This window comes from Nylanderia fulva, unplaced genomic scaffold (genome assembly GCF_048542155.1).
Source record: "Nylanderia fulva isolate GAGA-0341 unplaced genomic scaffold, ASM4854215v1 Scaffold32, whole genome shotgun sequence".
NCBI lineage: Eukaryota > Metazoa > Arthropoda > Insecta > Hymenoptera > Formicidae > Nylanderia > Nylanderia fulva.
In genome coordinates this window covers 1,083,289-1,109,214 of record NW_028190390.1, presented here as the reverse complement: position 1 = coordinate 1,109,214, position 25,926 = coordinate 1,083,289, and the positions used below count along the sequence as shown (strand labels likewise).

The window sequence follows — 25,926 nt, the reverse complement described above, 5'->3', positions numbered from 1 at the left end:
TTTATAATTTTGTATATCGTATGAGATATAAAATATCATATAATTAAAATATCACATAAATAGGATTTTTGCCTTTTTGTAATAGATATAGTCATATAATCATAGATGGTTTAATATAAAACAAGTTTTAAGAATAAAATAACAAATACGTGAAAAACATTCGTATAATTTGATAATTAATTACTTATAAAAAAATAATATTACAATTAAATAAAATAATATTAATATTAAAAATAATGGATCCAAGAGAGTTAAATATTTGCAATCTAATTTATAAAAAAAAATTTGACAAATGCGTCATATTATTCCTGTCGAAACAATAATTACTGTAGTCAAGTTTTCAATTACCCCAAACAAATTATGTAAATTTTCTCTTTCTCCGCATGAAAGCCCTAAATAGGGTAATCGTGACTTACAAACGAGCGGAGGCTTGTAATCGGATTCGCGCGCGGATTATTTCAGTATCCGCGGCGGCATCGATGGGAGTCTTACCGAACTTGTTTGGGATCACGTCGGGATCAGTCTCCACAGTCTGCTGGGAGTTCTGCATGGGATATTGTTGGGACGGCAGCTCGCTGAGTTCCGCTGGTTTCTCGTGCCGCGGCTTCGCCACGCGTTCCCGACGTACTCTGACCACCACGACCAGGATGATGAGAACCAAAGTCACCAGAGCGCCGACCACAACGCCTATCAGTGGCGATAACACGATTCCGGCGTCCTGACCTGTAACGATCGAATAAAGCCGATGTTCACTCTTCTGTTCTCGGTTTTAGCTCAATCTGATTGCACGATTAAGGGGATGCTGATCATGACTGTTTTACCGACTTTGAGTTCAAGGGCTTTTCTTTTTATTGGCTATACAGATTGAAAAATCTTTCTCCACAATTAAAGTACTGATAATAATGAACGGGGAGCGCTGTAATTTTGTATAAAAAACAATAAGAGTTAAGAAAATTATAGTTTTCTATCGGCCTCTTGCATCAGCTCATAACAATACTTATTTAATACAAAAGTTCTGCCGTTTATTTGTGCACAAAATATGGCACTCCTAATAGAGATGACATGAAAAAATAATAAAAATGAGATTAAAAGCCTGTATCAAAAGATTCTTCAATCTTTATATTCAATAAAAAGTGAACCTAACCTAACTTAAAGTCGATAAAATAGAACAACGGCAGCATTCCCTTAAGAATAAGAATTTAGAAATGTTATAATATACATATAATAATATATAATAAATTATAATAATAATTTTAAAAAATTAATAAGTATCCTTTTTACTAATAGATGTCTACTAAAACATAAATTGTAAATAGATGTCTACTAAGACTTTAAATTATTAGAAATTTATTAGAAATTCATTTAGCCTGTTATATTGGAAATGATACATTTTCGTTGAAATCGTCCGATCAGGCAGATAAATAAAATAAAAAGAAGATCTGTCTATCAATTTGAGATTTAATATGTAAAAATGGTATTATCTTTTTTGCAAAAAAAATTTTAATCAGAAATCATGAATTCATCAGAGTTCATCCCTTATAATATAAATTTTTTTATTTCGATATCTGACTTTTTAATCATGTTAGGAAAGATTTAAATACAGAGTTTTGCTGAGATAGCAAATATTCCGCCTATGATGATGAAGTCATATAATTATATTCATAATTTGTAGTTTAGGATTATTGTAATTTATCGTGATAGATTCCATTAAATGTAATAGAGTGTCTCATTTTAATTGCTCACCTTGAATTTTTCGAAAAAATGCATTTTCGAAAAATATTCCAGACAAAAGTTATATGATCTAAGGAGGAACAAATTATGGTAAAATCAATTTTGGAAAAAATAATTTTTCTCAAAATTTTTATAAATATTAAACTTCAATTATTTTGGAAATCTGATGTGCTAATGAAATTTAGTTTGCAGCATCCAAAAGTATGAAACACTTTGTCTGGCTTAAAATAATTTTTGTAAACTAGTGTACGCTCGCTAATTTGTTTTTTTTTTCTACCTTCTGTCTTCGCAAATTGACATTTCTCCGAAAATATCTGCTTAAAAATATTAAATTAAATCAACACACACAAGGAGAATTTTAGAGGACAGTGTCGCGCTAAAAGAATTGCACAATAGAACAGGTATAATAAATTAATTCGGTAGAGGTGCGGCAAGAAACACACACAAAATTAATGTGGATATTTCTCCGCGACGAAGGATTAACCACACCGTGTCACGGTAAAGAGAAAACGAAACGTTGCATCCGCCCTCGCTATGCTACTTACGAAGCGTTTCATTTTTTTCCCTTCCTTTTTTTTGCCTCCCTCCTTCTCCATATACCAGGCAGCTTTGTTACATGCGTAAACAAACCCCGGTCGGCGCCGTAGAGAAAACATTTTATATTCCTCAACGTTGGGATTACATCTGGCATGCCAGTATTTTTTGCGCCGCTGTCACGTACACACACGGTTTTATCCGCATTTTGTATTTTCGAATCGCCCGTGGAATCTCAAGTAGAAATGGCAATCGCGAACGAAAAAAAGTATAAAGGTCGCGAAATATGATTAAGTAAGTAAGAAACGCGTTGCGGCTGGACGCGAGAGTAATAACATAAAAATTCGTTTATGTCGCAACTAAGACGAATACAATTATTTTATATTTTAACGCAAAAAGACGCCAAGATATGATTTTTAAATCCATTTTATATTATATTATGTGTAAAATAAATTTACAGCAATATATTTTGTTTAAAAAATCTGAATTTGTAATAAAAAAATCTTATTTAGCTTAAGAGTAAAAAAGTATGATATGTATACATAATTTTTAATTTAAATAATGTATCTAAAGATAGTAATACAAAAAATAGAAAAAACCATCTTTTATATGTACAGTGACTTTTTGCTTTTCTCGATATTGATATTCGAAATATCAAAAAAATATACAAAATAATTTCATGTTGAAAATACTTTTACTTAATCATATCTTAATAAAATTAAAAAAAAAATTTTTTACTGGGATAGTTATTATCTTTTTCTTTTTTTTACTGACAGTTTTTTCCGCTCTTCAAATTTAAAATCGAGAGCGAGAAATAGAGAATGTAATATAATTGTGAGAGTAACTCGCGAAAGCCGATAATTCTGATTTCAATGATACTTTATATAAATTTAGGAAAGATAAATAGAGAAATTTTTAATTGCGACCCATCATATTATATGTATTTTTTCAAAAATTTCAAAAAAAAAAAATTTCTCCAAATATTATTTAAAAAAAATATTATTAATGTAATTAAATTGAAGTGTTTTTACTATGAAATTTTTTAATGTCATAAAAATATTTTTATGATAAGAACGCCTCTATTAATAATAATTTGATTAAAAAAAACATTTTTAAAATTATTTTCTTAAAACATTAATGTAATTAAATAGAGGTATTCTTATCACAAAATTTTTGTATGAAATATTTCTTGACATCTCGAATACTTTTCGAGATATATAAAAAAAACTGTTTTATGAGGGGTGGTTTCACCCTTTAGAATCATTATTAATTTTTAAATAATATTATTAAAAAAACTGTCTTATGAGGGTTTCACCCTTTAGAATCATTTTTGGGGCACATCTAAAAATCTATTTATCCTTTCTACATGCGTGTAAAAAACTGAGAATTTTAGGTCGACGACATTTTTCTTCGGAACTTTGCATGAAGAGACTAAAAAGAAGAAATTTGTGCTGTATTTAGACGCGAGGTGCTATTTTCTTAGAGAAGGAGGAGCGAGAGAACGGTGGGAAATCTTGCAGCTATTTCTATTTGTTCTCCTCTCTCTTAGCACCTCGGTCTCGCGATATACCACCGTATTCGTGATAGCGTCTCGCCGCTTTGATAGCGTGTGGCCGGCGAAGCGTGGGATCGCGCCTGCTGTTTTTGTCGGATAATTAACAAAACTGCGCTCCTCCTCTTGCGCCTCGTGGTGAGTTGCAACGCGATCAGGCGGGCTGCGAAAAGCGAGTCTTTAATTCTTAAATTTTCTCTCGTTCCAAACGGGGTCGATTAAGCGTCGGCCCGGCAGAATTTGTGCTCGCAACCCTCACTTAGGTATATCGCGTAAAACTTGGATAGGCTGTTTTTCTACTGGAATATTGTTAGAAAATATTTGCTCCGTTTTTAAAAATATCTCATCGGCCTTCATTCGGCTAATGTTTTAATAATATAATTATTGCGTGTAATTTTTTTATTCGAAAATATATTCGCATGATTTGAAAACCGTCGACCGAACCACTTATTCGATTATTGCTTTAATCATGTAATTATATTGCGCGTTTTTTATATTGGAAAATATTTGCTCGATTAAAAAGAATCCTCCATTATCAGATATTCGGGTAATGTTTTAATAATGTAATTATCGCGTGTATTATTCTCATACAATCAGTGGAAAGTATATTTACTCTATTTAAAAATAGTTGATTGCCAGACACTCATTCAGTTATTAATTTTTAATAATGTAATTATCACGTGCATTATTTTTTACTAGAAAATATTTGCTCGATTTAAAAAAAGACAATATTACTCTATTTTTATTATAATATCGTGACTCTCGCATTTTTTTTCATCATAAAATATTTGTTTGCTTTAAAAAAAAAAAGGATCATATTAGATACGTACTCTGGTATTATTTGAATAAATTATCGCATGCATTTTCTAATTATAAAATATTTACTTGATCAAAAAACATCGTCGACCATCAAACATTTATTCTATTAATGTTTGAATAATGTAATTATAATACATGCATTACTTTTTACTAGAAAATATTTGCTCGATTTAAAAAAATACACTTATTCAATTATTGTTAAAATAGCGTGGTTATCGCATTTTTTTAATTATAAAATATTTGTTCGATTTAAAAAAAGGACCATCAGATACTTCTTCGAGTATTAATTTAATAATAAAATTATCGCATGCATTTTTTAATTAGAAAGTATTTACTTGACTAAAAAATGTCGTCGAGACCATCAGACATTTATTCTATCAACGTTTGAATAATGTAATTATCGCGTGCACCTTTTTCACGCGATAATCACATTATTAAAACGAACAACCGAATAAGTCTCTGATCGACGATTTTTAAATAAAACGATATTTTCTAATGCCAGTAAAAAAAATATCCGTATCGAAATATTTGCATTGCGAATTTTTATCGGAGCAAAAGAAAGATAGCAAAATATATTAATATAATAATATAATATAAAATAATAATAAATAATATAAAAATAATATAAAAATATAAAATAAAAATATAAGAAATAAAATAAAATATAAAAATAATATGACAATATAAAATAATAATATAAAAAATAAAATAAAATATAAAAATAATATAAAAATATAAATATATAAAAATATAACAAATAAAATAAAATATAAAAATAATATATAAATATATAAAATTAAAATATAAGAAATGAAATAAAATATAAAAATGATTTAAAATATAAAATTGTAACTAGAGAAAAGAAAAGGAACGACAGATCGGATTGTGTTGCCTTGTGTAGACTCTCGCGCGCTTAATACAGGCATATTTACGCCTGTAAACGCATTAACCAAATAAGGTGCGCGTATATGTGCGTTATATATGTTGTTGATGCGCGGTAAAACCCCGGGTTTAATCAGCCGGCAGCCGAAATTTCCCGCCGCCGCGTCGTGACCAACCCCCATAACCTAAGGAAGGTTTTGCCGGAGGAATATTATGTCGGGAGACCACTAGTGTCAGAGCGGAGTGTAAATGAGCTTTCTGAACTGCGCGAAGCGTCTTGACAACGTTTTCTCTCTCTGCGAAGCGGAAATCTCAAGATTTCGCGTCGTTTTACAGACACGCGTGCGGAGATTTTTTCTTCTTCCTTTTTTGCGGAAATGCGCGGAAGGGATTTGTGAAAAATGCCGGGTAATTACGCCGGGATATAAGCCGGGAACTAGAAGTTTTTTTTCCTCTCAAGAATCTTCTTGGCGCGCGCGCTCGACATTTAAATTCACGCAAAATAAACTCGCACTCGTTACGCCGTTAACGTTTACGCGATTATACGCGACGTTGGATTAAAGAATTTTTTTTTGTATTTATATATTTCGCATTAAAAATTTTCAACTTGTTTTTACTCTAAATTTACAAAATTTTAAATCCATCTTTTGCCTGCTCAAAATAAAATAAATATTAATAATATTGACGAGTCACCGGGCACAAGCTTCAGTTTCCTTATAAAATTCTCTAGTTTCGTGTAAATGAGAAAACTTTGTCCAGTAAATACATAATCGTGACGTGGGTAAATAAATAGTGTAGAAGTAATATTATGCGAGTTTACATTTTTCATGTAATTGCTCGCGTACTTTCGGCCGGATTATAAAGGAAGATTTATGACGTACTGAGTGAGAGAGAAAGAGAGAGAGAGAGAGCGAACACGTCATGTGTGAGTACACATAAGTGACACACGGAGTCCTATTGCGACCAGCTTAAGAAACTCTCGTAAATTCATCCAGCTCTGTGGATGAACTGCAGTAAAGCTTTTGACAATTTAGCGGAGGAAGATTTATGGTAACCGCGCGATATTTCGTCTATGACAGATCTAAGCTTTTAAATAAATAATTCGTTCATTAAAAAAAAAAAAAATTTTTGTTGTAAATTAAAAAAAGCCCGCTCTACGTGTTAATATACTATATAGGATAATTCTAAATAAGTATGAAACATTTTGGGAGAGAATTCTTTGTTAAAAATTAAGGAAGGTGAAAAATAGGTTCCTATTTTTTTTCCTCAAATTTTTGGCAGTTAAAGAAATGAAATTTGGTGGACATTTTCTATTAGTAAAAAGCAGGATACTTATTAATTCTGATAAATTATTATATATTATATATTAATATTTTTTAATTCTTATTCTTAAGGGAATGCTACCGTTGTTCTGTTTTACCGACTTTAAGTTAGGTTAGGTTAAATTCATTTTTTATTGGATATAAAGATTGAAGAATCTTTTGATACAGACTTTTAATCTCATTTTTATTACTTCTGTATTATTCTTTCATGTCATCTCTTTTGGGAGTGTTATATTTTGTACACAAATAAACTGCAGAACTTTTATATTAAATAACTATTGTTATGAGCTGATGCAAGAGGCCGACAAAAAACTATAATTGTTTAACTTTTATTGTTTTTTATGCAAAATTACAGCGCTCCTCGTTCATTATTATCAGTACTTTAATTGTGGAGAAGGATTTTTTAATCTGTATAGCCAATAAAAAGAAAAGCTCTCGAACTCAAAGTCGGTAAAACAGTCATGGTCAGCATTCTCTTAAAAAAATGAAGTTTGGTGGATATTTCCTATTAGTAAAAAGAACTTATTAATTTTTATAAATTATTGTTATATATTACTATATATTAATATTTCTGTTCTTAATAATACTTAATAATATGTGTTTAATTTTCCTGCATTAATGATAGAACTAGCAACCCCTATCTAATTTTTTATTAAAACTTTTTAACGAATCGGAATGTGATTATCTAAAAATATGCGTTAGAAAGCTCGATTCTTTTAGACACTTTTTCATTTGTTTGATTGTTTTCGTAAAATCAATAATTTGCAAAAAAAATTTAGAATAAAAACAAGTAAAACAAAATTATATTAAATTTTGAAAGAAATGGAAAACAAAGTTTGGGAAAAAAAATAAAAACGTAATTTTCACCTTCCTCTTTTTTTTTAAAAAACAGTGTAATTCTTCAGGGAGGGATATAAAAGTATATATATCCTTCTTTAAATTGTCGACAAAGAATCATCTCCTAAAATTTATCGCACTGATTTAGAATCATCCGGTATAACACTTTCAAAGTTTTTATTTCTTCACATCTTATCATGCTTTCGCTGCGCTCTCGTTATTCCTGTAAAATATTCTGTCATTTCGGCAACGTCTTTGCGCTTTCCAGATCGACAGATAATTTTTCAATTTATTATCGCCCTTATGCGCGGAATGCGCTCGTGCGTTCGACGGGAAATCGGTACATTTAGCGATCGTATACAACCCTAAGCCTCCGATACTGTCTCGTAAAAGTTGCAATGGAAGTTTAATCGAGTTCTACGCGGAGAAACGTCTGGTGCCGGGGTAGTAAAGATAAACCGGTCCTTATATCGTCGATCCTTGCGAGAAAGGGCTAACAGGATTCACGAAGAGGAAGTGAGAGAGAGAGAGAGAAAGTAGGGGGATGAAAGAAAGAGAGAGAGATCGCAACCCCCAGCGGAGTCCCGAATCCTAAGTTCATCGAAGTTTAGATCACTAATCGGACTTGCAGTAGGGTCAGAGATGGAATCTAACCGCTTTTGGATTATTTGGAAAAAATATCCTCCCCCGGATTTCGTCCTTGAGAGAAAGAAAAAAATTCCGACCGTCCCGAAACTTTTTCTATCTGTCAGAAGCATCTCGAGAACTTTATCTGTATCTTGATCGATCGTTATTTTCCGTCGATTATTTTCGCCCGCTCTTCAAGATTGTAGAACGAACCGATAAATATTTTATTATAATATTAACGAAATATTTTTCGGAGAGAGTCCCGACCTGTTCCATCATCCCACAATAATCCGGAAATTAAATTGACGCGTAATCAATTTCAATTTATATTTTAATACAAAGTAAGAGAGAAAGAATTCCGAGGATGGAGAGAAAATGATTAAATTGCAAATTTTTAATTTCCCAGCTATTGTCTAAACATTTCACGTTCGAGTATATCCCGAAGAAAGAACTCAATTAGCAATTTTTTCTCTCGACGCGTTATTTCTTAATATAAAATAAAACATTCGAGGTTTCATTAACTTTGATTAACGGGAGGAAAATTTTATCCGATAAATTTATAGCATAAAAGAGAGAGTTTCGGGATAAATCATCAACTGGAAAGCGAGAGAGAGATATATATTCGACGGAGTTAGGGAAGATCCCCTTTAATAGGGGGTGGGGGAGGGGGAGAGTTACACCGCCGTAACGTTGGCGTCCGCGTCAGAGGTAAGACGAAGCCTTACTGAGGTCATGTGGCCGGTTAAGTCACCAAGAAGCCAGGGCTTAGCCGGCGCCCAAATCCAAGTTCGGCTCACCTGGATTAATTCCAACATAGGGTCGAACTCCGGATCGCTGCGTTACGCCTTCCCCTTCCTCCTCGTCTTTCTTCCCCCACCCTCCGGTCGGCTAAAGCGACTTAGAGTCTCTCTCTCTCTCGCTCCCGCTTTCAATTAATGAAAGCGTTCACGCGGCGCACCTTCGTCGCTCCGTCACCATGGATCATCCCACGGGAGAATTTCTCCCGTTAACCTTACGGCGGAACTTCTAATATAAATCGCCGAATATATATATCCCGGGCCGTCGACGTAATTATTTCACCCCACTAATCGAATCACTCTCTATTTTCGAGTTAATCCGGTTTCCGAGGCGTCGAGAGTGCAACTTCCATTTTGAATAAACCTCTCTTTTTCTGTCTTTTTTCTTTTTAATTTATCTAATTTATTATAATTTGTTATTTTATTTTATCATATTTTATTATAATTTATTAATTTTTAATTAATCTAATTTATTTAATTTTCTCTATTCTAAATTTACCTGCCAAAAAAATATTAGCTACCATATGTTTCTATATGTTACACCCAAAATTTAGTGTGTCTAAATTCCAGCTATGATAATTCATATTTTTAACTATGATTTAATGGAAAATTTCCTAAATTATTAACTTGATAATTAAATTTCAGATATAATAAAGAGGGAGGGAGATACCTAAAATTTACGATGACTGATATGTGTTTTCCTTGTTCATGTTGTCTAAGGGAAGCAACTTCCCTCATGTGATCATTTCAAGTGCATCTTGCCGCAATCCCATCGACACGATGGGACAGCAAATACTGAGATGCGGAAATATGGAAGCAAATCGATCCGATTAGTGTTAATCGCCTAAGAAGCTCCCTAAGTCAACAGTGCACTGGTCGGGAAACCTTTGTCTCGGATCATCCGTCATTATTGTGCGCCCTCGTCGAAGCTAATGAAGGATGATCGAGATGCGGCCGGTAGGTCGATCTCGTCTTTGATGCAATTAGTCGGTATCGTATACCAGGACAAATGTGCGTTGAATCCCTAGAATGCAAGACGACTTCGAGAGAGCGAGTGATGCAAATTTCCCGAAGGCCATAATCGCCAGAGAGGCTAAATGAATGTACTTAAGAGGATTCTAAACGTCCTTGACAAGTCTGTGATTTCTGTCCTGTTTTATCGACAAAATGTGAGGTTAGATAAACTATTTATTGGCTATGCGGATTGTTTTTTACCTGAAATTAGAACGCTTCGCGCTTTGTTATTAATTTGTACAGGAAAAAGATTTATCAATCTGTAGCAATCTGTAGTAAAGGGTGAAGCGGTCTAATTTTAGGTAAAAAACAATTCGTACAGCCAATAAATTGCTTTATCGATAAAATGTGAGATTAGATAAACTATAAATCTATTTGTATTACACGTGCAGGCAAAGTGGCACTTTGTATGCGTGTTTTCTGTGCGGAAAGCGGCCGATTTCCCATGCGCCATCTAGCGGCGACGCGGTGAGTGAATAAGCCGCATTCAAAGCCATTGCCTACAGCTGAGCCGCGTTCAAAGTCATTGTCCACGGCTGAAGCCGTAGGCAATGTATTGAACACGGCTATTCCCGCACCGTGCCGCCGCAAGATGGTAGCGTGCGATCGGCCACCTCGCGCACAGAAAACGCGCACAAAGTCACTTTGCCTGCACTTGTAATACAAAATAGTATGTGTATCACGTGCGGATTGACAATTGTTCACTCGTGTGGGGTGGTCGCACTCGTGACCAATTGTCAACTTTCCGCACTTGATACACAATATACTATTATTGGCTATACGGATGGTTTTTTACCTGAAATTAGAACGCTTCGCCCTTTGTTAATATTAATACTTTAATTTGTACAGATCAATAAATCTTTTTCCTGTACATCCAATGCCAAATCCGGCCTGGTCTAATTTCAGGTAAAAAAACAATCCGTACAGCTAATAAATAAATTATATACTTTATCTAACCTCACATTTTGTCGATAAAACAGGAAAAAACACCGCACTTCTCAAGAACGTTTAAGATCCCCTTAAGGAGCCGTATGCATATCCCCTTAATTGCAATCGGCCGGAACAGTTTTGGGGAGATTATTGTCAATCGATCCTTTTGCGTGTAATATAGGCGCGCGTCTACCTACATACGTACACACACATATATATATATATATATATACGTATATATACGATGGCACGCTCGATGGTGCGTGTCGGGGCGAAATCGGACAGCAATTACCACTCCGCAATCCCGCGATGCGGAGTGAATTGACTCTCTCTCTGGGGCTCCGGTTTGCATAGTCGGGCCGAGTCCTGCGGCGGCCTCGATCATCTCCCGAGTCGAGCAATAAACGCTTATCGGAATGTCGAAGGGGGGCAAAGGGGTTTGCGATCCGAATCGTCGAGCATCCCTTCGGAAGATTTCGGCGAGTTCTAATCTCAAATTGTTATAGGAACCGCTATCTTCCTCCCAACCTTCTGTCCCCCTTCTCTATTTGATGCCCCCTTTAATTCGACGAGTCCCCCGGGCTAGTCTCGATCGAATTGCCCCGGCGATCTCGCCCCGAGATCAATCCTGCATGTCCGTAAGGCGGACTGCAGTTATTTTATACTCGCAGTTATCATTTGGATTAAGGGGAGAATCTGGTTTATAGGGGGCTGAAATATACATAATTTTTAGAATTTTTTTTCTTAAAATAAAACCAATTAATTCCAGATTTTAGGTACATTTTATTATACATTTAAATTATGTAAAGTAATTTTTTTATTAAAAAATATTGAAGTTTTATTTAAAAAATAAATTTTACTTAAAAAATTAAAAGAATAGGTAAATTAGATTTTTTTTAAAGTTGTAAAAGTTTTTCAATTTTTACTTTTCTTTTAATTTTTCTAGTTTAAATAGAAGGTAATAATATATAACATTAAAGAAATGAATTGGTTTTTTTGTTTCAGATAAAAATTACGATCGCTAGGTTGTACATTTAAAATAAAACTTCAATATTTTTTAATAACAAAATTATTTTATATAATTTAACTGTATCATAAAATGTGCCTAAAATTTGTAATCGATTAATTTTATTTTAGCTGAGAAAAACATTCTAAAAATTATATATTTTTCAGCTTTCTAAACCAGGTTCTCCCCCTTAATTGACAGGTTTTAAATCGAGATAAGTGTAGAGGGAAATTACGTTCTTTAAAATATTTTTTGGATTAGTGTGTGAGTGAAATAAAAAATGACAGAATGACAAATATTCATCGCGTGTATTTCTTTAATTGGAAAAAGAGACAGTGACTTATTATAATATATAACTATAATAAAAAATAAGAATATATAACTAAAATAAAAAATAAGAAAATAAGAAAGTATATAACTATAATAAAAAATTAAAAAACACGAATTCAGCCATGTAAGTTTCATTATACAAATTATATGTAGCTATGAGAAAAATGAAAATATATTTGTTTAATTTAACTGTTTCCGATTTAATAAAAATTGAAGAAAGTTTAATGCAATATTCTCAAAAATAATTGTAATATCTAATGACTATTTTTATGAATTCCAATAATATTTTAAGTAAAACTTTTCGAGTAAATTTTATTTTTTAATATTATATATATATATATATATTTTTTAATATTACATTTTTAAACAAGAAAAACAGTTGAAAAATTCTGATTATATAATGCATACCTATTTAATTTTAAGATTTATTTACACAAAAAGTAAGAAGGAAATAAGCATCATCGCACGAGTGACTAGCAATCCCTCAACAATCTCCTTTCCGTCAAGCGCAATCTGCTTAAAATCCTCGCTAGCCTTCAAGAGATTATCTCGCGAACATTTCGTCGTTGTATAAAATCACTAGAGCGTGCAACAAATAACTGTAAAGTCAAGAAAAATTCGATAACTATATTTACTATTTATTCCGTCATTGCATATGTCATCGTCATAAGTCATAATTTGTTATTACAATAGCTAAAAAATACATTAAAAAATATTTTAAATAATAAAAAAAAAAAAAAATCAAATTTTATTTTATTTATTAATAAATTCGAAAATGTATTTCAAATTGATCGAACTGCCCTAATTCGAGTACAGTTTTAAGTGTCGAAGCAGACCGAAGCATTTCGAGGGGATTATTTCGAGCAAGAGATAACTGATGTTCACACTTTTTTAACAAGACCGGAAACTTGTCGATTACCCTCAAGTCCGGGCTTTTCGGAAGTTCGAGATTTTTGATTTCACATTTCTCTCTCGATAGCTGAAATCATCGAAACCTCGGGGGATTTTTTGCCCTTTCAACGGTGCGTCGACGTGATTTATCGTCCGATGTTGCGCGACGATAAAAGGATAATGTTGAAGCGGACATGCGGACCCCGAGGGATTCCGCGAATGGACGGTGACGCTAATTATTCTTTCCCGCTGGACCGTGAAAAAAGGCGTCCGGGAACGAAATAACCTGGCCGAGATCTAAAAAAAAAAAAAAATAAAAATAAAAAGTAAAACGGAAATGGAAAGGAAAGACGCGGAGCTTCGTGGACGATGTCTGACGAGGTCGCTCGTGGAAATGCGAGACCGGGGATGGGAATATGAAAGGGGGAAATATGAGGTCTGGGAAGGGGAGAAAAATGACGACGGGGGTAAACACAGCTAAGTGAAGTTAACGATCGGGCAAGAAGAGCGGCAAAAATGACCCCGGGAAAATTACCGCACGCGCAACGGCTTAATGTCCAAAAAGATGAGAGAGTCGAGGGAGGAAGAGGGTAAAGAGAATAAGAAGAGAGGGGGATGAAGAAGAAAGTCGGGGAGAGCAATGTCAAGAACTGAGAGAGATATTCGCAAGAACGCGGAGGGAAGGGAAAGCTGCAGCTGCTTAATGACCACCCTGTACATTCGTATCTCTCTTAGATAGGCTCCTTTCTTACTCTTCCTATCTTTCTCTCTTTCTTCCTTTCTAATTCCTTCGCAGTCCCAGCGCTGGGTGCCGCTGGGACCATTATCTGTAATTGCTTTCCTTAATTCGATGTTCGTTGCCTATATACGGTGGGACAAAAAATTTCGCCTATAAAAATGGGTTAAGCGCGTTTTGACGTCTAGAATCGCGTAAAAGATCCAAATTCGTCGAGTAGAAATTTATTCGGCGTTCCTATATTCAATACAGACATTTATAGTCAAACTCAAACTCATTTAGGATCTAGTTTTTATTTTTTTAAGAGGATGCTGCCGTTGTTCTGTTTTACCGACTTTAAGTTAGATTAGGTTAGGTTCACTTTTTATTGAGTATACAGATTGAAGAATCTTTTGATACAAGCTTTTAATCTCATTTTTATTATTCTTTCATGTCATCTCTATTGGAAGCGCCATATTTTGTGCACAAATAAACTACAAAACTTTTGTATTAAATAAGTATTGTTATGAGCTGATGCAAGAGGCCGTTAAAAAACTGTAATTTTTGAACATTTATTGTTTTTTTATACGAAATTACAGCGTTCTATACAAAATTACACCATTTATTATTATCAGTACTTTAATTGTGAAGAAGAATTATTCAATCTGTATAGCCAATAAAATGAAAAGCCTTTAAACGTAAAGTCGGTAAAACAGTCACGGTTAGCGTCCCCTTAATTTTGATTTGTACGCTTAGAGACTGTCTCGGGTCTGATTAGGTCATCAATTAAAGACATTTTAATTTAAGCATGTCCAACTATAACTCATACCAGTTTAAATAAAAAGGATTATTTAATTATATAGTAGAGAAGTGTATAAAATATATAATTAAAAATCACTGCACGCTGATTTATTAGAAGAACCATCATTTAACAATTTCAATGCGTTAATAAGGAGATCCTTAAAATTTAATTCAGACAGTAATATATTTTTTTATTCCGATTCTTTTATCTTACTTATATAGGTCCGAGTTACAAAGCCGAGCAAAAATTTTTATATTGATCCAAGTTTGGAAAGTAATAAAGGCCCTAAATAGAAAAGCATAACAATCTGAGATTGGGCGTCCTAACTTAAGCCTCAAATAAAGTCAGAAAATCTCTATAAGGCTCGGTTACATAATCTAGGAAAAATATCCGCACGGATTATTTCTCGATCCTTGGATTTTTCTCTATACGTCGTTGAGACAAAAATCCATTATTTTTTTTTTCTTCCTCGAAATTAATAAAATCGCGGCTTGTTTTCCTTTCTTTTTCCGACCCACAAAGAGAGCGCGATAGCGACAGAAGCTGCCCGGCGAAATTTCCTCGCGCGAGAGATCGATTTCCGGAAATAAATCTCGCTCAGCGGCGATCAGAATCTCCTTCGTCTCGCATTCGGATTCCGCAATTCGTTTTTAAACACGCCGGTGACGGCGGGAAGGGATGAAAGGGGGTTGAGAGTCACGCGAAACACGCGGGAACGTCGCGTCGCATCGAGCGGCAAATTGATCGACGCTGCGACGGCCGTAAATCACTTTGCTGACAATTGATTCGCCTCTGGTACGCGTTTTACCTCGGATCGCGGTAATGTTTACGGGAGGACGCACGTGCGCGTAACACTGTTCGCCGTTTTGTGCGTGCGTGTCGACCCGGCGAGAACGGCTTCATTTGCCTACCAATGAGACATTCTGTTTAAAACATTAAAACACTTGTCATAAAAAAATAATGCATGTATTATCGCGTTAAATTGAAAAAAAAAAATAGTTTGCTCAGTTTTTGGTCAAATTTCGAAAAATCTGCTGTCAAAAACGAATAAACGAATAAAGTTTGTTAAACTATAGATAGGAATAAAAAAAAAAATTGCATAAGCATTAGTTTGAAAATGCTTTATTATCATGTTATACTAAATAAGAAAAAAAAATTAAAACGTGTTTAATTTTTTATTTCAATCTGTCGTTTTTTGTTTAGTTCAACAAATGTCAAATTAATCTTTTCAGTGAATTTTGATTGTAAATTAACTTTTATATGACATACTTTTAATTATTCACAGGTAAACATCAAGCTATAACAAAAAGTGTAGCTAGAATAAACAAATAAATATTACTGTTATGCATCAACACGAAGACAATAGCCAGTATCTACTCCATTGTCCCTCGTGTTACATATTTTTATTATAACCCCTTCTAATAAAACATCCATTTTCGGGCTAATATTTATATAATGTTTCGACCAGCCCGTACAATATATAATAGAAAAAAATTTTTTATACACAAGCAAATATTACTTTATCAAAAATTAATATTTACTTTGCAATATCAGAGTATCGATTACATAATATTCTACAGGTTGAAATAAAAGTGGGACACTCGATATATTTTCCCGCAGTTAATTTCCAGAGAGAATTTTTCCTGATAAGCAACACGGAGTGTACGCATATATATATATACGAACGAAAGGTAACGTTGTCTCGAAAGCAGCGATCCGTCTTGTTTACCCCCTCGCGGCGTTGACACCACCCACCTCGGGAACCCTGGTAGCTCCATCCGATTCATCCCCGAAAGACCCTCCCTCCCTCGCAAAGCGGTGACCTTGCCGTCGATCCGTGTACTCGACCAGCATCTTTCTCTAATCTCCGAGCAATCGCGGATCTCTGCTAAATTGAGCAGGGTTGACTCTCTCCTCAATGATGCCTCTCGCGATTCGATCTCGTTTGTCGACTTGTAAGTGATGGACGATTTTTCATTCCCCGTCGAGATATTTATTCCGATCCGCGCATTCGAGTATCCAAGTATTTTCTCGAGCAAAATAAATAATAAAAATTGAAAGTACTAAAAAAACGACAAATATGTCTACCGCGTGATGTAGTAATAGTGTATTGTGTATCAAGTGCGGAAAGTTGACAATTGGTCACGAGTGCGGGGGATGGACCACCCCACACGAGTGAACAATTGTCAATCCGCACGTGATACACATACTATTTTGTATTACAAGTGCAGGCAAAGTGGCTTTGTGCGCGTTTTCTGTGCGCAATGGTGGCCGATCGCACGCCGCCATCTTGCGGCGGCACGGTGCTTGAATAGCCGTGGGCAATGACTTTGAACGCGGCTCAGCCGTAGGAAATGGCTTTAAATGCGGCTTATTCACTCACGCCGCGTCGCCGCTAGATAAAGGCGTGGGAAATCGGCCGCTTTCCGCACAGAAAACACGCACACAAAGTGCCACTTTGCCTGCACGTGTAATACAAAAAATTATATGTCTGTAATCTTATTTATAAAGAATTTTATTTCTATTATTATTTTTAATTTTAATTGAATTTAATTTTTTATTTTATTATTATTATTATTTTTGTTATTATTTATTTTATTTATACAAAATTATTTAATTAAAGGCTCTGATATATATATATATATATATATATATACACACACATACAAATAGAAATTTAGATGTAATAAGAAACCAGGTTTGTTTCTAAATTCCCCTCTAATAATTTGTAAAATTTGTAAGAAAATAAAATTAGGGAAAAATTTAAGAACAAGTTTGTTGGATTTAATATCTGGTCCTTTTATGCCTAAAATGATATTTAAAGTCGTACTTACCGGTTCGTTTTTCGGCGTCGCGATAGGTGACCTCGCTGAGGGTGACAGGTTGACTTCGTCCCTTGGCGTTGACCGCATAAACCGCCACGTGGACCCCGAGCTCGACCGAGGCCTCCAGCCCGGCGAGGGCAAAGGTCGGCTCGTCCGGGTTGGAGACGTTGTAGAGAGGCTGGCTGCTGGTGAGGAAGTCCACGTCGCCGTGATAGACTTCCAGGACGAATTTCTGCGGCAATCCGCCGTCGTATCCTGGCACGCACTTCACCTCCACGCTGGTATAAGTCTGGTTCGCCAGAGTGCAATTGCGTACCGAAAATGGTTTTCCTACAAGAGAGAACCAGTGTTTGTGAACCGGAAGCTGAATTGTTACAAATTTTATGGTTGTCTGCATAATTTTTCCTTCTTTCTGGAAAAGAAGATTAATTTTCTATAGAGGGTGTCCCTAAATTACTAGTAAACATTAATGGCAGATTCCTGGGATCATTTGCAGATTTTTCCTCAGCGAAAAAGGGAGACTGTCATTTTTTACACGTTCCCGATTTTTACCAGCATGTATCTTCGTAATTAAGTCTTAAATTAAAATTCTATTAAAGTAAACTCTACGTGAAATTAATAAAAGAATGTGATTTGTTAAAATTTTCTTTCCACAAGGCTTAGTTTGCGAAAAACTCCTTATTTTCAATCGAAAATTATTGATGCCTCGACATTTTCATTGAGAAAAAATCGTCCCCAAATGATCCCAGGAATCTGAATCTGCAAGACAAACTGGAAAATGGGGTTAAAATCCCTCCGACGCATTTTTGAAAATTCTTGAGGGGATGCTGATCTAATCTGTTTTATCGATCGAAAAAATGAGATTATATAGATTCGACTATAAATCTATTTATTGGCTATATGGATTGTTTATTACTTGAAATTCTGAGTTCCCCATTTGTTAATATTAATACTTTAATTGTGCAAAAGGCTTTATCAATCTGTATAGTCAATCAAAATATAAGTATTTGAACTTACAAAATCTCAAAATTATGAGTTCAAGTACCTATATTTTGATTGACTATACAGATTGATAAATTCTTTTGCACAATTAAAGTATTAATATTAACAAATATGGAGAGCAGGCTCAGTTTCAAGTAATAAACAATCCGTATAGCCAATAAATAGATTTATAGTCGAATCTAACCTCACTTTTTCGATCGATAAAACATACTTGGAGTTCGTCTGCTATAAAAATGGTTAAAAAACGCATTCTCATTCTTATTTTTTTTTTAATAACCGACTGGCCATTTTTGCTCGCGAATTTAGATCGAATAAAAAACTATAATAAACTACTTTTCTTTTCCAGACTGCAAAATCACGCGGATCTGCGTAATCTTCCTAGTTCAAAGATAGAACCCGGATGGAAACGAGATACTTTCTTTTTCCTCTTTCTCTTTCCCTCACGGGTCGCTAAATCTTTTTCAACGACACGCACGACCACTTCCGTCCCGTGTGATATTTCCTGGACTTTTTGCACGCGTTTCCGTTAAAGAACGGCTCCACAGGTCCGTCGTTCTCTCGGAAATCAAGCCCGGTATGCGAGTGAAAAATTCTCTCGCGTGTCTAGGAACGGCAAGAGATTTAGTGTACCAGGATAGTAATGGATGTAGATATGTATCATTCTCTCTTTTTTTTTCTCTCTCTTCCCTGTTATCGCTCGAGTCCTTGCAAATTCCTCGGGATTTCGCCCAAATCAATTTTTGTTGTCACTCGAATCGCTCATTGGCCCTATATCCCCTAATTTTCGATGATCGATCGTGACGTTCTCTCGTCTACTCGCGTTCCGATTTCGCGCAGAATCACCCTTATCTCCCTCGATATTCCTAGTTTCATCCGCGAGAGACGCTTGGGGATTTCATTTCTTTCACGTTAATCACAAAGTCGTCGTCGTCGACGTCGACGTCGTTTCTCTCGTTACGACTCGCGGATCTACGGGACGTTATATTGAATCTCGACAATGCCTCGTTTGTACTTTATGCGCGCTTATTCTTCCCCCAACTCTTCGTCTCCGTCTCCTTTGCCCTTTCGCCTCTTATGTATCTTTACACGTAGCTCGGACTCCATTCTTCGTGAGAGAAAGCAGTTGTAACTCGCGCTTTTGTGCCCGTAAAAGGGCGCCTCGGCTGGGATAGAGACAAATTCAAATTAGTTTTGTAAGCAAAGAAGACAGCTAAGTCTGTCAAATTGGATGACTCGCGGAATGACATATTTTTCTTGTATATAATATTCCTTTCTCTTCTCTTCTTCTTCGACGTAGCCTCGAAAAATCAGCGCTCCAACGAAAACATATGGTAATGCAAGCAAAACTATACAGGTACGTTATTTTGCGTAGTTTTCAATTTATGAGGGAACGGGTTGTAATAAAATTGGGTTCAGAAAGAACTATGCTTTTCTTTATTTTAGTTCTGTAGAGTGTACGCTGTAAAAAAATATTAATGAAAGTGTATACCTTTGCATTGTTTGTGGTGTAATTTTACATTTATTATTTATGTAATTTTGCATATTTTTATGTAATATGTTACATATTTTTTTACAGTGTCTTTTACTATTCTTGACATTATAAGTATTTTCTTGAAATTCATGATTTATTCAAGATTCATTGTTCTTTTATCTGTCATAATTTTTTTGCAGACTACGTAATTTAATAGTTTTCAACTTATAAGAGGGAATGGATTATAATAAATTAAGTTCAGAAAAAACCATGCTTTTTTAACCAGTTACATGTTTTATCTATTCTTGACTGTATGAATTATAATTTCTAGAAATTCGCGATTTATTTTTCAAGATATTACCCGTTCTTTTATCTGTCATAATTTTTTTACAGGCCACGTAATTTTGCACGGTAATTTTTATGATTTAATTTATAAGAGAAAATATATGAATTATATTATAACAAATTAGATTTCAAAGAAATATTCTTTTAACCCTGTATAGTTATAATGTTTCTTGACATTATGAATATTTTCTTGAAATTCGCGATTTATTTTTCAAGATACACCAACCTGTTCTTTTATCTGTCACAATTTTTTTTACAGATCCCGTAATTTTGCATATATAGTAATTTTACGATTTAATTTATATAACAGAGAATATGTGCATTATATTATAACAAATGAGATTTCAAAAAAATATTTTTTAACCCTGCAGAATTATAATGTTTCTTGACGTTCTGAATATTTCCTTGAAATTCGCGATTTATATTTTCCAAGATACATCGGCCTGTTCTTCTACCTGTCATAATTTTTTCCGGAACGAAATATCTATCCGCGGATCTCAAATACGTCGCGGAACACCAATTATATATTATATCCACGTTGTATAGGTACTACACGTAACAAGTGACGTCTCACACGATTCTATCGCGAAAAATTCTGTCCCGGAAATCCCATCTCTTTACCGTTCCATCACGCTTCGGCGAGCGCATTCCTTGCCGAAATGCTTTGCGGAATGGTAACCGACATCAATAACGTCGCACAGGGAAGAGAGAGAGAGAGAGAGGGTATAAAAATAATTTCATGCCATCCAGTTTACGGATCGTTGGCATCGGCGGAACACCGCGAGGGAGAGAAAAAGAGAGAGAGAGATTTTATTTTCGAGAGAAAGAGACGCGCACGAACACACACTCACACATTTACATGGGTGCCACTAACACTCGACGTATTCGTCAACGTCAATACGTTCTCGGCCGATCGCCATGTCAACGTCACTGTCGATCATCCGTGGAGAGGGAGGGTGAGGGAAGGGGGTGAAAAAAAGGGAAAACGAGGAAACGCGAAAAAATTCGCCTAGGGATTAATGCCGATTTAACGCTCGATGATTGGTCGCCTCGCCATTGTACTCGCGGGTGGATGATTCGCGGGCGAAATGCTCCTCTCCCTGGAGATCTCATAAAAAACAGCGGGGATTTTTTTTTTTTTTTTTTTTTTTTTACACATTTTAATCGTCCCTGATTCTCGCGCGATTCGTCTCGCTCTCCCGAGCGTTAATTAAAAATATACTTAATTCGGCGTTCGAAATTTATTCCACGCGCGATATTTTTGTCGATTTTTTTTTTGCGATTTCGCGAATTAAATGTGTTAATCGTATTTTTTTTTTTGAAAAATCGCACCCCAGTCATCTGTTTCTTTATATAAATGTGTATAATTATATGTTATATGTATATAATATATGATTTATATAATTATATATTTTAAATATGCTCGAATTTTCTCAATTTTAAACAAAGTATGCCAAGTCTGTAATTTAATTATGTGTCTACAACTTAAAAATAAATATAATAAAATATTTCTTTCAACGAAATGCTTCTTTCATTTTTAACCATCGAGATATGCTCGTGGATAAATAAAATTACAAGGAATAAAAATAATTCTCGATTATATGTCAAATCTGGAAATTTCAAATAATACATATATTTTTATTATGTTTTATTTTATTATCTATTATTTTTATAATTTTATATAAAGATAAGGTAACGCCAAAGTTTCATATCTAGATGATCATCTCTATAGTTTTATTTAGATAACAGCAAACACTACCTACAAAGATAAGAAAAAGTGTTTGGGGTGGACAGTGTTATGCTTAGATGATTTTAAAATTAGCTAGATAAAGATGAGATAAAAATATGTAAATTTATCTTAGATAAGATGAAGATGATTTTATTCTAAATATATCTAGATAAAAGATAAAATTATATGGCGATTCATTTAGATAACTTTCTAGATAATAATTTTTAAGACTGCTTATGTAAATGCAGTTATAAAAAAAATGTAAATTATAAAAGGGATATAAAAATACATGTATTCATATTTTTATTTATAAATTTTCATCGTATTTTTATGTTTCTAAAATATAATTCTAAACTAGAATTATCTAAAAATTATTCTAGATAATTTAGTAAAGATGATACTTTTTTCATCTAACAATAAGATATGCAGCTATAGATAATACATATTTTTATTATCTATATAAAGATAAGATGACGTCAAAGTTTCATCTAGATAATCATCTACATAATTTTATTTAGACAACAGCAAACACTGCGAGTGTCTGGATATCTTAAAATGCCCCGAATAATTAATTTAATAAAAATAGTAATTAGCTCTGTTAAACTTAATTTAAAAAAAAATATAAAACTTTTATGTTGTAAAATTAATATTTCTAAAAAAAAAAAAAAAAAAAATGATATCTAAAAGTTGCGCCAAATGAATAAATATTTATAAAAAAAATTGAAAATTAGAAACTTATGCAAAAATTAAAAAAATTAATACAAAATAAAAAAAATTAAAAAATTTCAGTTAAAAAAACAATATATTATATGTATTATCTTGACATTGTTAATTACCGTCTTTAATGTTTAATATTACAATTCAATTTATAATTAAAATATTTGTATTGCGCTGAAGAAGGCTTGAGAGATGTCAGCCGAAACGTTCGCATAAATATTTATTTCTTATGTATTTATTATTTCGTTTAAATGAATTTTATTAATATATCATCTGACAACTGTATTATGTTTAATAGCTCTTATATCCCTTCTTTGTTTACAATCAATTTAATACTTCGACTCGATTAAGAAAAAAGTCTCGCGTCAATACCCTCGAGACGCGACTCCGGGATAAGTTTCGCCTCTCTCGAAGCGCAATTTATCATACATAGAGAGAGACTCACCAGCCGCTACCAGCTGGAACAGACACGGCCTCGATTGGGTACCGACGAGATTGTCCGCCCAGCATGAGAGGGTACCGTAATCCAGCTCGGTGGTCGGCGTGTATCTCAGCACGCTGACGCCGCTCGACTTCTCCATGGAGAACCTACCGGGCAATACCTCCAGGGTCTCGCCGCTGTTGTTGAATTTCCACCGGAAATTGTGCGCCGGCGGATCGGCCTCGACCCTACAGGCGATGTCGAGCGACTCGCCCCTTGACGCGCCGACCACTATGATCCGATCCTCCTTGCACACCGGCGCGACTGTAAGCAGAAATTATCGATTTATTACAAGGGAGAAAGAGATAGGGCCTCTTACGTGGCGCGGCTCTCTCTTTGACGGCGCGCGGAATTTATCGCAGGATTCGCGGAATTTATGGCAATTAATCGGGATATCTCTGTGAATTTTCCGAGAACTAAGGTTCTTCGAATTTTACGGATCGAGGGAAAAAAAGAGATATATCTCCTCTGTACATTTAGGCGATTTAATTTCGCGAAATCGCGCGACGCGCGGAAAATATTCGTCCGTAACGACGGAGAAAAATCTTAATTCAAAGTACGATATCAGCTGTTTTAATTATTGAAAATGTATGTTGGAATTTCTCTCTGTCCGTAAGAAGGTACAAACAATCTTTGTATTCGGAGACTTCTTCAAATATAAGGAAAAAGAATGTTCAATGTTCATGAACTGTTAAGGAGATGCTGACCATGTCTGTTTTATCGACTTTGAGTTCAAGGGTTTTTCTTTTGATTGACTGTACAGATTGAAAAATCTTTTTCCACAATTAAAGAACTGACAATAATAAACGGGGAGAGTAAATAATTTCGTATAAAAAGATAATCAAAGTTAAAAAATTAGTCTCTTGCATCAGCTCATAACAATAGTTATTTAACACAAAAGTTCTGCAGTTTATTTGTACACAAAATATGGCGCTCCCAATAAAGATGACATAAAAGAATAATACAAAAGTAATAAAAATGAGATTAAAAGCCTGTATCAAAAGATTCTTCAATCTGTATATTCAATAAAAAATGAACTTAATCTAACTTAAAGTCGGTAAAATAGAACACCGGCAGCATTCCCTTAAATAGAAAAAATTGTCACAGTGTATTGTGTCGAAAATACTCGTGTATCCATGTATTGATAAAAAAGTGAAAAATTATGCAATGACAGAAGGGTTAATTACATCTCTGTAAAATTTTTAAAGAGTCTAAAGTCTTCAAATTTTACAGATTATGAGAAAAATGGAAATCTCTGTATATTTGACAATTTAATTTTTCAAAATCGCGCGATGAAAAATTGATGTAAAATAATGGAGGAAAATGTAAATCTATTATTAGCTTTTTTTCCTCTTAAAATGAGATTTAAAAATTGTAATCGCTGCTTGTTTTAACCCTGCTGTCAGTGAACGGATATCCGGGTACTCGAAACAATTTTAAATGTCAAATATGCGTATTGGAACTTTCGCCCGAAATAAAATATACAAAGAATGTTCAATCCCCAGCTGCTAAATAAAAAAAAATTGTCACAGTGAAATATATCAAAAATACGCGGTTGGTATCCATACATTGATAAAAAGGTGAGATTTTTTGATTGACAGAGGAATTAATCGGATTTTTTTATAAAATTTTTGAAGAACTAGTTTTCAAATTTTACAGAATAGTATATTGTGTATCAAGTGCGGAAAGTTGATAATTGGTCACGAGTGCGGGGGATGGACGAGCCGAAGTCGAGTCCGACCACCCCACACGAGTAAACAATTGTCAACTTTCCGCACTTGATACACAATATACTATTGTATTACAAGTGCAGGCAAAGTGACTTTGTGCGCGTTTTCTGTGGCCGATCGCACGCCGCCATCTTGCAGCGGCTTATTCACTCACCGCGTCGCCGCTAGATGGCGGCGTGGGAAATCGGCCGCTTTCCGCACAGAAAACACGCACACAAAGTGCCACTTTGCCTGCACGTGTAATACAAAAATTATTTTAACATGTTAAATGTTGACGAAGATTAAAGAAAGAGAAATTTATTATTATTAACACATTTAATTATAAAACTATAATGCACTTAATATATTCCACTATATCGTATTCATGTAATTAAAACGGATTAGTTGAGCTCCAACTCTAACAATTTCAGTCGTTGCTTCACTTTTGCGAGAAAAAAATTTACAATTACAAAAATATACGCGCGTTTAATATCGAGTGCGAGAATAAAATCCATCGTTTTCAACGATACGTGTCATTTTATGTCATTCTAGGATTATCGGAGGAAGAGGAGAAATAGAGCTCTCTCTCCGAGAGGGGACGGAAAAGAGAGCCGAGGAGATAAAGCGAATTTTGCAAAACGAGCGAAGCATCCGGATCTCGCGTTATCTGTACACGGATGGAAGATTTCTTCTCGTATTCCTGACGATATGCCAATGATGACCCACATATCGCGGCTGCATCTGGGAAAACACGCAAACGACAGCGATATCGAGTACGGACGATTTTTCCGACACGCCTCGGCGTTTTGTCACGAAGAGGGGGGCCGAGGGGGGCCGAGGGGGGCAAAGGGGGGCCAA

General features: G+C 34.5%; 1 protein-coding gene across 4 annotated transcripts in view; it reads right to left on the bottom strand.

The window, feature by feature from the left end:
- LOC114945579 (kin of IRRE-like protein 1) overlaps positions 1–25,926 on the bottom strand; it is a 652,455-nt gene that overhangs the window by 5,560 nt on the left and 620,969 nt on the right. For all 4 annotated transcript variants that reach the window (XM_085484861.1, XM_085484860.1, XM_085484862.1 and 1 more), the window contains 3 exons: positions 23,324–23,623; positions 17,624–17,944; positions 493–723 (listed from right to left, as the gene is read on the bottom strand). In XM_085484861.1, coding sequence (XP_085340987.1) covers positions 493–723; positions 17,624–17,944; positions 23,324–23,623 — 852 coding nt within the window. The remainder of the gene's footprint in view (positions 1–492; positions 724–17,623; positions 17,945–23,323; positions 23,624–25,926) is intronic.